This window comes from Gallus gallus, chromosome 4 (assembly GCF_016699485.2).
Source record: "Gallus gallus isolate bGalGal1 chromosome 4, bGalGal1.mat.broiler.GRCg7b, whole genome shotgun sequence".
In the NCBI taxonomy this organism is placed as follows: Eukaryota; Metazoa; Chordata; class Aves; order Galliformes; family Phasianidae; genus Gallus; species Gallus gallus.
In genome coordinates, this window is record NC_052535.1 from 8283047 (window position 1) to 8295766 (window position 12720).

At 36.1% G+C, this 12720-nt stretch overlaps 1 protein-coding gene across 15 annotated transcripts in view; it reads right to left on the reverse strand.

Annotated features, from left to right (window-relative positions):
• The window catches only part of DACH2 (dachshund family transcription factor 2), a 264998-nt gene that overhangs the window by 49071 nt on the left and 203207 nt on the right, over window positions 1-12720 (reverse strand). For all 15 annotated transcript variants that reach the window (XM_040698707.2, XM_046939899.1, XM_046939898.1 and 12 more), the window contains 2 exons: window positions 2101-2236; window positions 242-322 (listed from right to left, as the gene is read on the reverse strand). In XM_040698707.2, coding sequence (XP_040554641.1) covers window positions 242-322; window positions 2101-2236 — 217 coding nt within the window. The remainder of the gene's footprint in view (window positions 1-241; window positions 323-2100; window positions 2237-12720) is intronic.

The window sequence follows — 12720 nt, forward strand, 5'->3', positions numbered from 1 at the left end:
TAAATAATTGAGAAAAAGAATGACAAAATATGACTCCCATTTGATATAAATAGAGGGAAGCAAAGACCTGATTGTTTACTCTTCCTAAGAAGAATGTGATCTAAATCCAGTGGATACATTATTCATTGCAATTAGGCACTTGGCTTTCTCAGATTTATAATATTATGCAGAATACTAAAAAAAGAGAATAAAACATGTAAGTGTAATTAAATGCCTGAGATAGAAAGAAGTGTAGTTATACCTTTCTCCTTTTGCATTTTTTTTAGGCTTGTCCCGGTTTCTTGATCAATGAGCTCTCCTTCCCTGCTGTTGGTCAACATAGCTAAAAAAATGAGAGTGCACAGCTATATAACAACTGTTATTAAAAAAATGTCAAAAGAGGAAAGCAGTAAATTATACTTTTTTTTTCTTGTTATTTTGCTATTTTAACATTTATTCATACAAGTTTTAAAGCAGCTGACCACATTTGTTGTCCATAAAGCTCCTAGTTCAGCAATCATAACGCAAAATGTGTAGCTGAAGCAAATTTGCTCAACTTGATTAAAAAAAGATACCAAGACAGAACTAAAACTACTGAGAATAATCTGATTTCTAAGAAAAAGTTCAAATAAATTTAGAAAAGTACTTCACAGAAATCATTTTGGGAAAAAATGCATTTAGTAAAGCAAAGGACGTAAGTGTGGGTAATTATCAACAAGCACAATAAAAAAAAACACAGATGCAAAGATAGTAACCCAAATCAATAGATGGAAGTGAAAAAAAAACATACTTCATAGGGTAAAAAAAATTCTTAACATCTACAAAATCAGTGAGACATGTTAAGTTCATGATTTCAGGATGCCTATTTTCTTTGTTTCCTTCTATGCAATTAACCAATTACAGCATTTAATATTTCTGTAACAAGACTTGTGAAAAACTTGAAAAACTTGTAGAAGTAAAAAACATAAATGTTATACTTATTAAATATATATACATTTGTACGTATTGTTATAACTGTAAGTGTTAGACTTCAATGCAGAGAAATGCTTGGTTCAGAATAAATAAAATTAAGCTTTATTAAAAAAAAACTTTCAGAACTACCTCTGGAGCTCAGAGGATAGCATTGTGTGCTATTAATGCTAATAAAACAAGCTAGAGTAGCTTTCAAAAGCTACAGTATGGGAAAAAAAAAATCCCTTTTTCATTGTTACTAAGGGAAGCCCTATTTTACATACATGGAAGCTGAAGGGCATCTACTTTCTTGTTCTTCCCTTGTGTATGCTGTGTTTTGTCAAAGTAGTTCAGTTTGATTAGTTTGTCTGTTGTCAACAAAGGTACGTAGTGCAATGGTGCTGTAGCATGGACCATAGCAAAAACTCCAAAGTCCCAGCAAGCTGCTGAGTAGTAATTTGAAGGGAGTGAAGCTCACAATGACTGCCATGAACTGCACTGCTTTTGTAGTTTAAATCTAGCTCAGCAATGTCTGCATGAGCTGCAGTTTCTGTGAAGACAACAGTGTTGACACACATGTACAGAGATGTTAACTGACTTGCCCTAGATGCCTCCTGGAAGCACTAAGAATAGGATCCAAATTCCCTCAGTCCAAATTTGCATTTTAAACACAAAATCAATAATGTACAGACTGAAAACTGTTCTTGAGAGAACAAAAAAAATAATAAAAAAGCTCTCAGCTTCATGGCAGTGAGTGAATGTCTGGGCAAGAGGAGGATTTTTATAGTGTAAAAGTCATCATATGTGTGTTTTCATAGGATTTGAAACATATCCTGCTGTTTTTCAACTCCAGGTGGTTTCAGAGTCACTTGTTCAAGCCAGCATGCAACATCAGTGAGTCACACCGTAGAAGAGATGGTATCTTCTGTGCATGGGTAGATACAGGCACAGAATGAGAGGCTGAGCTCTGCATAGTGTTAAATCTAATACAACAAACTGCAGTGAGGAACTTTCTGGTCATTTTTGTGGGATTTTTTGTATGTTTCTTTCTTTTTTTTAAGATAGGGGGGCTTTCCTGAGTTTCCCAGTAAGTAAGTATTTGCTTCAATAAACTGCTAAAATTTGTGAGGTCAGGAATTGTCATGGGGTGTGAGGCTGCAGAGCACTAACCAATTCTGTCTGGTGTGTTGTCTAGCTGGGAAGGTGAGCTGGACACGCTGCTGCTCTGATGAGAGGAAGCGTGGCTCCCAGGCCGCTGACTGTCTTCTAGGGATGGAGCTGGAGAAGGGCTGTCTTGAATCCTTTCCTTGAAACAGAAATAAAACAAGGTCTGTGCAATTTGATTAATGAACTTCAAGGAAGTTCAATAAAAAAATGAAAGTGGCTAAAATAACAATAACAAATAGTCTTTCCAAGATAAACAGTGAGCAGAATTCAGATCAAAAGAGTAGTATAGCCTTCAATACTCAAAAAGAATATAATCTTCCACATGTGATGCATCTAGGCACAGTTTTTCATTCTTAGTGTCATGACACAGCACTTACCATCTTTTTTTTCTTTCATACATCTAACTTTTTCACACGTAGGGATATAGAGAATATTTTTTCACGTGGTTTGTACAAACTAATTTTCATCTACAGATATTGAAATTGGCATGTATGACTCACGTGTCACGTAACTCAAATTTTGATGAATTGGCACTAAACACAGTCAAATTTGTAAATTCACAAGAAATGTCACTTCTTGTCCTTAAGTATACCACGTGAGTGCCTTCTCAAGGCAGCACACAGTGCAATTTTAAAAGCCATGGCATTGGTAAAGACAAGTTCACTTCCAGATGAGAAGTACCCCAGACCAACAAAAACAAGGCTGCTTGCAAATTTTTATGTGCACATTTTCACACAAAACTTTGAGAGTAAAGTGTCATTTAAACATACCCAGTGTCCTAGGGAGGGAGAAAAAATTCAGAAGAAATTGTAAAATTTAGAAAAATGAAATTCTGTAGTCCTGCCTGCCCAAACTTGAAGACTCTGGAGAAGTTGTGGAACTTCCAATAGCAAAAATTTTTGCTAACAGGTTAGACGAGTAATTATTCATCCTGCCTTGAGGAAAATGGTTGATTATATGACCACTTGAGACCCTTTCCAACCAGTGAGTCCACATGCATTATTCTCAATTTATCCAAAATGCCAGACCCCTTCTTTTCATCGTTGTGAAGATCAATGAAAAATGAGACTCTTCTCAAAGGGGCAGATCATGCCCTGAGATACTCTTGATACTCTTATTTTAAATTCTACATTTTAAATCCTTTGTTACAAGTAAGAAAGACCTGAAAGGCACAGTTTCAGTGGAGGGATACCAACAAGAAGAAGCCCAGAAAATGCATCTTTGCAGTTGCCCTCATCTGTGGCAATCAGCTGTTCCCAGTGGAAACACAGAACTGAAATGTTAGTGACTTGTTTAATTTAATTTTTTAAGGGAGATCCTCTTGTGCTCGTCCCTTTAAAAACCACTATTACAATTACACTGTAATCTGGTTTTCTCAAAGTTTTCTCAAAGGAACTTGGCAGTTTTTCTGCCTTTCCAATCTATTTCAGATTTTTCAGTAAGAGTATGCAATCTGGCTACTCAGTGGCAATTTTCCATGTGCTTCTGAAAATATGCTCAATAGCATCCAAACTTTTAATGCAGTTTTTGCTAGATACTATGCTGAATCAATACCATAGCTTTAGGAAGAGAACACTAGATTCTCATAGTGTCTCCATTACCAATAGCTAGCATAATAGCTTCTGTTCATAACCTATTGAGGCAATTCATTAATAACACTGGCAGTAGATCGACATTTTAAGAATACTGTTACCCATTAAAACCATCCCTCTAAAGCACACTCATCTTCATATTTAGAGACACATTTGAGAACGATGCAAAGAGTATGTCAGAGTGGATACTTCTAATAACAAGGGGTAGTATTTGTCTATTAAAATCACACCAGCCAAAAATGTAGTAATTAATGTGTTTTTAATAGGATAGTTATTGTACATTAAATAACACCTGAGCTTCAAAATCATGCAACAGATGTGTATCTACTACATAGCTGTTAATCCTCAATGGAACTGCTCTCACTAATTATCTGTTATTTAATGAACATACAATAACGAATAAATCTTGAAGGGAGACTATTAATTGCAGTATTTTTGAATGTTAATCAAAATATTTATTAAGTTTTTACAAATTAACCTACTACATGTTGAGTCACAAGATCTTAAAATTTTAAAACTGAATGTTTTTAATCTAACAAATTCTCAAATTCTGGGAGAAAAAAAGGAAAAGCCACTCATCTGAAAGTGGTCAATGTTTTATCCTTGGTCTTCAAAAGATTGATCTTAGAGGTTGTAAAATAGAAGACAGATATGATTTACTGTGTGAACAGTCTGATCAGTAAATGGCATTTAAAGGGTCACATTGAGAAGAATTCTTCTAGGTATACGATGAATAATATACAAATAACTGACATCATCTACCTGGGCCTGTACAAAGCACGCGACTGTCCTGCACAACATTTTTGTCTCTAATTTGGAGATGTTGATTTGACAGATGGACCACTCTGTCAGTAAGGACTTGGTTGGATGTTCACACTCACAGAGTTGTGAATCAATGGCTTAGTGCTGAGGTGGAGACAGTGATGAGTGATGCTCCTAAGGGATTGGTACTGGGACTATCTATGCCTTTGTTGGTGACACTGTCGGCAGGACTGAGTGAACCCTCAGCAAGTTTGCAAAAAACATCAAGCAGAGTGTAGTGGTTGGCATATTGGATGGAAGGGAAGTCATTCAGAGGGACCATAACAAGCTTCAGAGAAGGGATGACCAAACCTCAGTAAGTCCAACAAGACCACGGGCAATCCCAAGCACGAATACAGGCCAGGCAATAAGTATATTGAGAACAGCCCTGCAGAGAAGGAGTTGGGGGTACTGGTGGCTGAAAAACTCAACATGAGCCAGCAATGTGTGCTTCCAGCCTGGACAAAAACTGTATCCTGGGCTGCATCAAATCAAGTGTGACCAGCAGGGTAATGGAGGTGATTCTGCTCCTCTGCTCTGCCCTCATAAAGCTCTGAATTGAGAAAAGCTGTGGATGCCCATCCCTGGAGGTCTTCAAGGCCAGGTTGGATAGGGCTTTGGGCAACCTAATCAGGGTGGCAACCCTGCCCATGACAAGGGGGGTTGGAACAAGGTAAGCTTTAAGGTCCCTTCCAATCCAAGCCATTCAGTGATTCAGTTCAATCCCGAGCTTATAAATACTTATGTCTTCTACATTTATGTAAATAATAGCCTTGAGTAAATAACTGGTTACAGCTAACAACTCTGACTGTAATTCTATTTGCCTGGATTTCAGTTTTAGCAATCCTCTTTGGCATTACTTTCTTTTTACAACAAAGAGTACTCAATTTACAATTAAGATATAATTTTGAAATGATTAATTTTACTGAAGAGTGCATAGTTTAAGTAAATTTCCTTGTCTATTGCAACCATGAAAATGAATAGCCAAGGAGAGCACAAGCCAACTGTTCTGCAAAAAAACCCAACAAACCACCTACGAACAAATACGACAAAAAATTAACACAGTTATCACACAAACAGCCATATAAGACAACTTAAATGAGAGTTATTTGAGTAATTCAAAAGCTGATGATTTGGAAAAGCAAAGTATCCTAGCTTCTTCTGATAACTGTACATTCAGTTGTCTCTCGCTACAAAATAATCACTGCTTAAAGTAATTTGCCTTCAAACTCAGGGTCTTATTTAGAAATGTTCAGGCAGAAATAAACGTGTCAAATAATAATGTCATTCTTAATCACACAGTGAATCACTTTCTAACAGTGTAAGTTGATTATGCCGTCTAACATCTTACTGGTTACAAAAATTTACATGTACTGGGAAGGTGCACTTTTCCCTATACGTAACAAAGGAGCTGAAATTTTCTCTATATTTTATGTAGTACAAATGAGGATATAATGTCATCATGTAAGACTGCGTATGGATCGAGAAACTGTCTATTTCTAAATGTTTGTGTGGATGCATAATGCTGAATTTCTCCTACTATAATGAATAACACTATGAACAGATTTTTTTTTTTTTCCTCCAAGTAAACACATCCATTTTTCAGTCCTGTAATCAGTATGCATCTATTTAGCTACTTAACAGCAATGTGCTCTGGTTCATTAGGTAGCTACTGTTGTGTCTCAGCCTAGTTAAAATTTCACAGCAAGTTAATCTATTTTATTACAAATGAGAACACAAGTGATAATGTCCTCACCATTTTCCAAACACAGGGTTAACAGTATTTGTAACAAATCAATGAGGGCATTTAAATAGGAAAATTGCAAATCTAAAACCTTAACATTTTTTACACATTGATGACTTCATTTTATTTGTCATTTATGTAGTTTACAACCTTGTTACTTTTCACAGATTTTACTTTTTTTCTTCTTGAAATAGCTCAGTTCCCACTGGCACACTGCAGCACAGCCTGGTTCTATAGCTGGTATACATAAAACAGAGAGAGAAACGTTTCCGAATAGTCAAATTTTCTCCACTGAATTTCTTCATACTTTATAAATCTTCAGGATTCATAATCCATGTTATAATGTAGTGAATTATATATGTGTAATTTACAGATTGTGAGAATTTTATGAAAAATGAAAACATTCCTCAAGATCTCACCTATTTATCTAACTATAGTACCCACTTTATCTTTTCTCTTTCCTTTACAGAACTGTATCATAAATTCTCAAAAAAAGACTTTTTCAGTATTTAATCCTTTTGAAGGGTAATATATTTCTGCCTTACTAAAAAATAGTGTCTTGCTTTGGCTTAGAAAATGTAGCTACAAAGCCTGACACTGTTAATTTTAGTTGTGATTTAGGTTAACAGCACTGAAGTCATCAACTCTTGCAATTTCCAGGTACATCCTTGATTTCACCTTAATATTCTTTTTCTAACCCCTGCGAGATGGTATTCCACACAAGTAATATGAAACACCACATAGGAGTTTTATCCCTACTACTTTTATTAGAAATATATATGAAGAGCTTACCTATTTTTGACATAATCATCTTGACCTTAACTCCATACCTCTGATTTTTTTAATAGTATTGATCTTCATTTTGTGTCAAGAGTTTAGAGAAATGATGCTGGATTTTCTTTTATTTTTCTTTATTCTTAGTGCTAATGTAGCTGTAATTACTCTTCCAAATGCTAATTTATTAATGAGTTCCTAGAGGATTTAATGGCATTTCACTGCTGACAAGCAGAATTTGGAAGTTTGTCTGAGTCCTGGACGTTTTATTCAGACATTTATCTTGATATTTCACATTTAATTGAAATGCGTTTTCTGTTCAGGGCTCTGCAGTAGCAGGAGAACTGGAATTCAGACCTCACTGATGAAACTGAGAGGAAGGAAATATGGGGATTCTATTGAATTTAGGTCTACATTCAAGTTTTCAACTATTGCAAGAAAAATTCAGAGTTCATCACTATGTTCATAGGCTCTGGCATAGTAAATTTTCTAAAATTAATTTGCTCCCTAGCTCCCCACTGGAACGTGCAGTGTCACACCTCAATCATACAGAGCTTGTCAAATCATCATTCAGAGTACCAAAATGGACCACAAGCTGGCTATACCTTAAATAAATAAATAAATAAATAAATAAATAAATAAAAATCAAGAACCAAAGAGGTTCATTTTGCATTTACTATCCTTAACTAATGCATTGTTATGGAAAATAATACACAGCAGATATGCTTTTCAAAGAAAAGGTATAACCTTGACATAGTAAGCCAGAACTATATTAAATCTGAGATGATGCCAGACAGATGAAATATGATAGACCACAAGAAATATGTTGGTAGAGATATCATTTTGGGGCAAGAGAACAGTGGTTAGGCTTATATTTTGAGCTACCTTAGTCTCAGAATGGGCATATGTAAACAGTAAGGACAACTTGTTGGTCTTCTGAGCTAGTTATATCATCTCCAACTGCTCTAAGAACTGGAGATGAACAAAGGAAACAGCTGGTCTAAAAACTAAGATAAGATATGTATGTCTGAAAGCCAGCTGGATCCTATTCATCTTTTGCACTGTATTGGAAAATCATTCATCTAAAATATATACTTTGCCATTTGAAATGCATTATTTTTCCCACTGTGTATATATAGTTGCTTCAGTCATAGTCAACTGGCATTTGTTTTCACACCAAATTTAAGAAATAATAAAAACTCTTCTGTTTACTGATTTTTAATACCAGATGTTCACTTGCTAATTCCATTACCTTGTAACTACTTCCTATAATTCATTAATTGCCAGCTGCTCAGCCAAACAGAGAACTACAGCTAATCAGATGGTATTGGTAAACAGCCAAGCAAGAGCTTCCTTCTTCAACATTTCTTAAATTAGCAATCACTGGGAAAGCTATGGCAATCTTCACTGGTATATTAAGATTTTACCTTCACATTATACTTTGAATCTGAAAGTACAATATTGACTAAAATTGGACATACTCCTGCTGTGGAAACTTACTACTTCAACCCCTCCTATGAATTGTTTCATCCAGTGCTGCTACTGAATGAAAGAAAGGCACTCAGGAGACTAATGATGGTAATGCTGTATCTCATCTATGTTATAGCTATATTAGTTATTAACTACAAATGCAAATGCTTAGGCCAGTACTAAAAAGAACTGAGCCAGAACTAAAAGCTAGTATGTGCTTGGCATGACAATATTCCTTTGCTGGCTCTGCAAAAAAGAGATGTACTTGATTCTTACATTTTTCCTCCACTTGCATGTTTAAAAATAGTGTTCAATGCTTATTCTTTAAACTGGCAACTAGCTGTCTTTGTGTTAACAAGCAAGGCACTCTTGGCACCGCAGGGACAGGGACATGCCTCCCTTCATAGGAGAGAGGTAAAGGCTATTTGATACCGTTTGTAGGGACTGAACATCTCCCAGCAGAATAGCTTCTCTGTCAGTGAATAAGAAGATACAATCCTGCAAACTTACTTCTTTTCTACAAATACAGTTATAAAAATTAGTCTTATGAGAAGTAAGCAAAATACCCTGCCTCACACATCACTCCTCTAATGTATTCTAGAAACCATTTCAACAATAAGCTGCCAACAACGAACACTTGATATGAAATGGGACAGAGTAAATCTAATAAAGAAAAGTAACAAATTTTACAAAAGTTTTGTTTTATAAACCTCGTAATATCCTATAAACAATTCAGAATGAATTGAATACAGAGATATGAAATTAACAATGTTATAAATTCTGTAACTGGAAATGTTTTTACACTGAAAAGAATTGTTTCTGAGTACTCTGAGATGGCCACATTTTTCTGGCTGTCAGGTAAATATTATGAATGCGAGTTGTACAGCACATAGAAAATAGCACCTCTCAGCAATAATTACACAACCCATCTGTATTGTCTTTAGGGAATTTAAAATGATGTCATATACATGCTTTACAAATGCTTTAAGCATCTCACAAAATCAGAAGAAGAGAACACAAAGAAAAATACATTCAAAAATTGCTGCTGCATGTAGAGATCACAGGTTAAAAATAATGCTTTGTTCTGCTTATCAGTAGACAAAAAAAAAAAAATCCAGATGTAAATTGTGTAATGAAATGCAAAATATTGCATTTCACCAAAAATGTCCATTTTTAACATTTTTTCCTTGGGTTTTCCAAATGCGTTCAACAGATGTGCCACTTATTCCTAACTGGGACCTGCCTAATGGCAACGAGAATAAGAGAAAAGCAGCAACACAGCAAGCATAAGGGAAAGAAGACAAAAGAAAAATGAACAGCAGGAAACTAATTTGCAGAAATACTCCTACTCAGGAGAAGCACATCTTTTAGATAGAGCCAGAAGGAAGTGAGAGAGAAGGACAAAGTGGAGAAGGATGAATGAGACAAGAGCAAGAGGAAAAAATAAAGCACAAAAGATGTGGGGCAGAAAGAAGCCAGGAAAAAGGGGAGTAGAAGGGTAAAAGAGCTTTTCAAATCTCCTCTGTGATAAAATTTTGCCTCATTATTCCAGTCTCAATCATATTCTGTTACATAACACAAAAGGGAGCAGCTTTGGCCCCTAATTTGAATTCTCTTCTCACAACTTGAAGCCCACCCTGAACACAAGCTGTCCTACAGTCTATTTCACAGGATACTGTGGGAAATGGTCTTAGCGTGAACATATAAAGAGCCACACAAACACAGCTCCAGAAACTTGGCTCTTGATAGCCCTCTTGTACTTTCCCAACTCCAAGATAATGGAAGAGTTTCACATTTTCTTTTTTCCAGACTGTATTCATACCTTCAGCCACACTCCTGGAAGTGAGGAGCAGGCCAGCAGGTCTCCAGGAAGAGGACAACTCATTGGATATGACCCATGCCAGGCCCTTGCTTTCATGTCAGCCCACATAGGTCATCACAGCTCTGCTCATGCTGATACCTCCTACTCTTGTTGGCCAAAGAAAGAGCTCACTGGGATCCCCATCACAGCCCACCCAGGAACTGCTCCAGAGTTTTGACTCTTGTCAACCTTCATTACAAGTTCACAACACCACCTGATACCACTCTTTTGTATTTCTTATTTTCTAGTGTATGCCTCAAATCCCAGACAGAGCAAGAACAAGCCAGCATGTCTCCTAGCAGTGACTTATTATTTCAAGACAAGCCTGTGTATTTGCTATCCATGTATGTGGATGTCAGTCTCAAATCCTTTGGACCCAATTTCATTTAAATGCTGTTAAGACGTAGGTCTGTTTTCAGATTTTTTATTCTATTTGTGTTCTCAGAATACATTGTAACATTTCCTTTTATATAAACTCTATGCTGTGAATGCATATTAATAGTTATATTCATTTACTGTATAATTGAGTTTATATAATTTAAATACAATACAGACACTACACTCATTATAGGTCCACTGTAAAATAAAATTCTTAACATTATGTAGTTATAGCTCTCTGAAGTTGAGCTGTTCTATAAACTTCAGCGAAAAATTCTCTACTTTGTATGAAGGGCTAATCCAAACTTCACTTTTGATGATGTAAAAATACAGTCATTGAGTACATTCCTCTGAGGTGGAGGAGAAACATTACAGGATGACAGTAAACTACCACATTTATTCTCTACTTTGTTTTTTTCAGCCTACACCATGAATCAAGCTTCTTTCTGCTAAGTTCCAGCCCAGACTGGTCTTCAACACCAGGCTGGCTGGCAAAGCGTTTTACAGCTAGTGCAGAAACTCCTGGATTGCAGAGCTCATGCATCTCAAGAACAGCTCTGGAGAAAATGATCAAACAGGAGTGTAGACACAAGAGGGAGAAGAAAGAGTAAAGTCCTTGCTGCTGTCTTTTGTTTTTTTCCCCCTTCATACTACACCCTCATTCATGCAAATTCTTCAGAACTACTTCAGCCAAGTTTCAAATGGAGCAAGCACTTTCAGATGAGCAGTAAATCCCTGAAAGCCTGGATTTATAAGAGGGATACTGTCAGTACCATACTTACAGCACTGCTAGCAGGTGCTGCCATAATCACATCAGATCACATTATAGATGGCTAAGAAGGTTTTGTGAGCCTGACCGTTGTGCCTGCCTAATTTACAGTGTTCCTGTCATGAGGAAATCAAGTTTCATAGTTATGACATTTCTTTCTGGAGCACTAAATGTTAACTTTGCTGATCATGCATATTTTGGTAGAACAGCTTATTTCTAAATGGCAAACGTGATATAAAAAGCATAATGACTTCATTCAAAACTTTTATAGTGAGAGCAGCTGATTCTCACACCTATAGAAAACAGACTAAGTGGTATTTTAGTCATCAGAGGGTAGAAATAGATATACACTCAATATATTGAATTCATTTTTCGCATTTTAAGTAATGCCACGGTGCCATAATTGCAGTCTATCTAAAACTAGTTATTTTTTGTACTGCTAATATGAACTTAAATAATGTTGTCATATAATAAAAGTATTATTATTGATAGATAACAACAGCAGCCACCTCTTTATGTGTCTCATTTCATACAAGGATTTCATCTTAATTGATAGTCATTCAGAGCTAGATGGTTGTATGTAATGGAAGGAAGGGACAAAGGGAGCCTCACACCGTCTGTAATAAAATTCATATACACTCTCAGCACTCAGAACAAATGAGAGAAAGATGCAGGATCACTTGACAGGTGAGAGTAACACCACAATGAGTGCATGTGCTACCTCTATCACACTAGCTACTGGTGTATTTTCCTCTACATCATGTAGAGGAAATAATTCCCACTAGAGTGCTGGTGAGACCTGCTGTTGCTGTGGACATATTGCATATCCCCCTGGTACAGATGTTGGGGAAGAATTGTTGTAAATGAGTAATTAACATCAGCTAGGGCTTGCTAAAGAGTCTCCCTAAAATCTAACTCTTTGCAAAAAATGTAGTATATGTTATGAAGTACTAGCATTGTTCACAAACAAAATTCTCATCTTCATTTTGACATACTGGTAGCATTTAAATTACAGACAAAGCATACGCAGTTTCCTTGCTGCTGCCAATATTGTACAGTTGTAGTTAAGTTACAGTTACCTCAAGAGGTCTCCTGAACAGTTAAAAGTTACTAACTGAAACAAACAGGATCTCAATTAATTCCCAACAATTTCTAACAATTTAATGACTTACATTAACTAAAAGGTCGTTGTACATCAGAGATATCGTGTTTCCCACCTAGTCAACAACTGTGC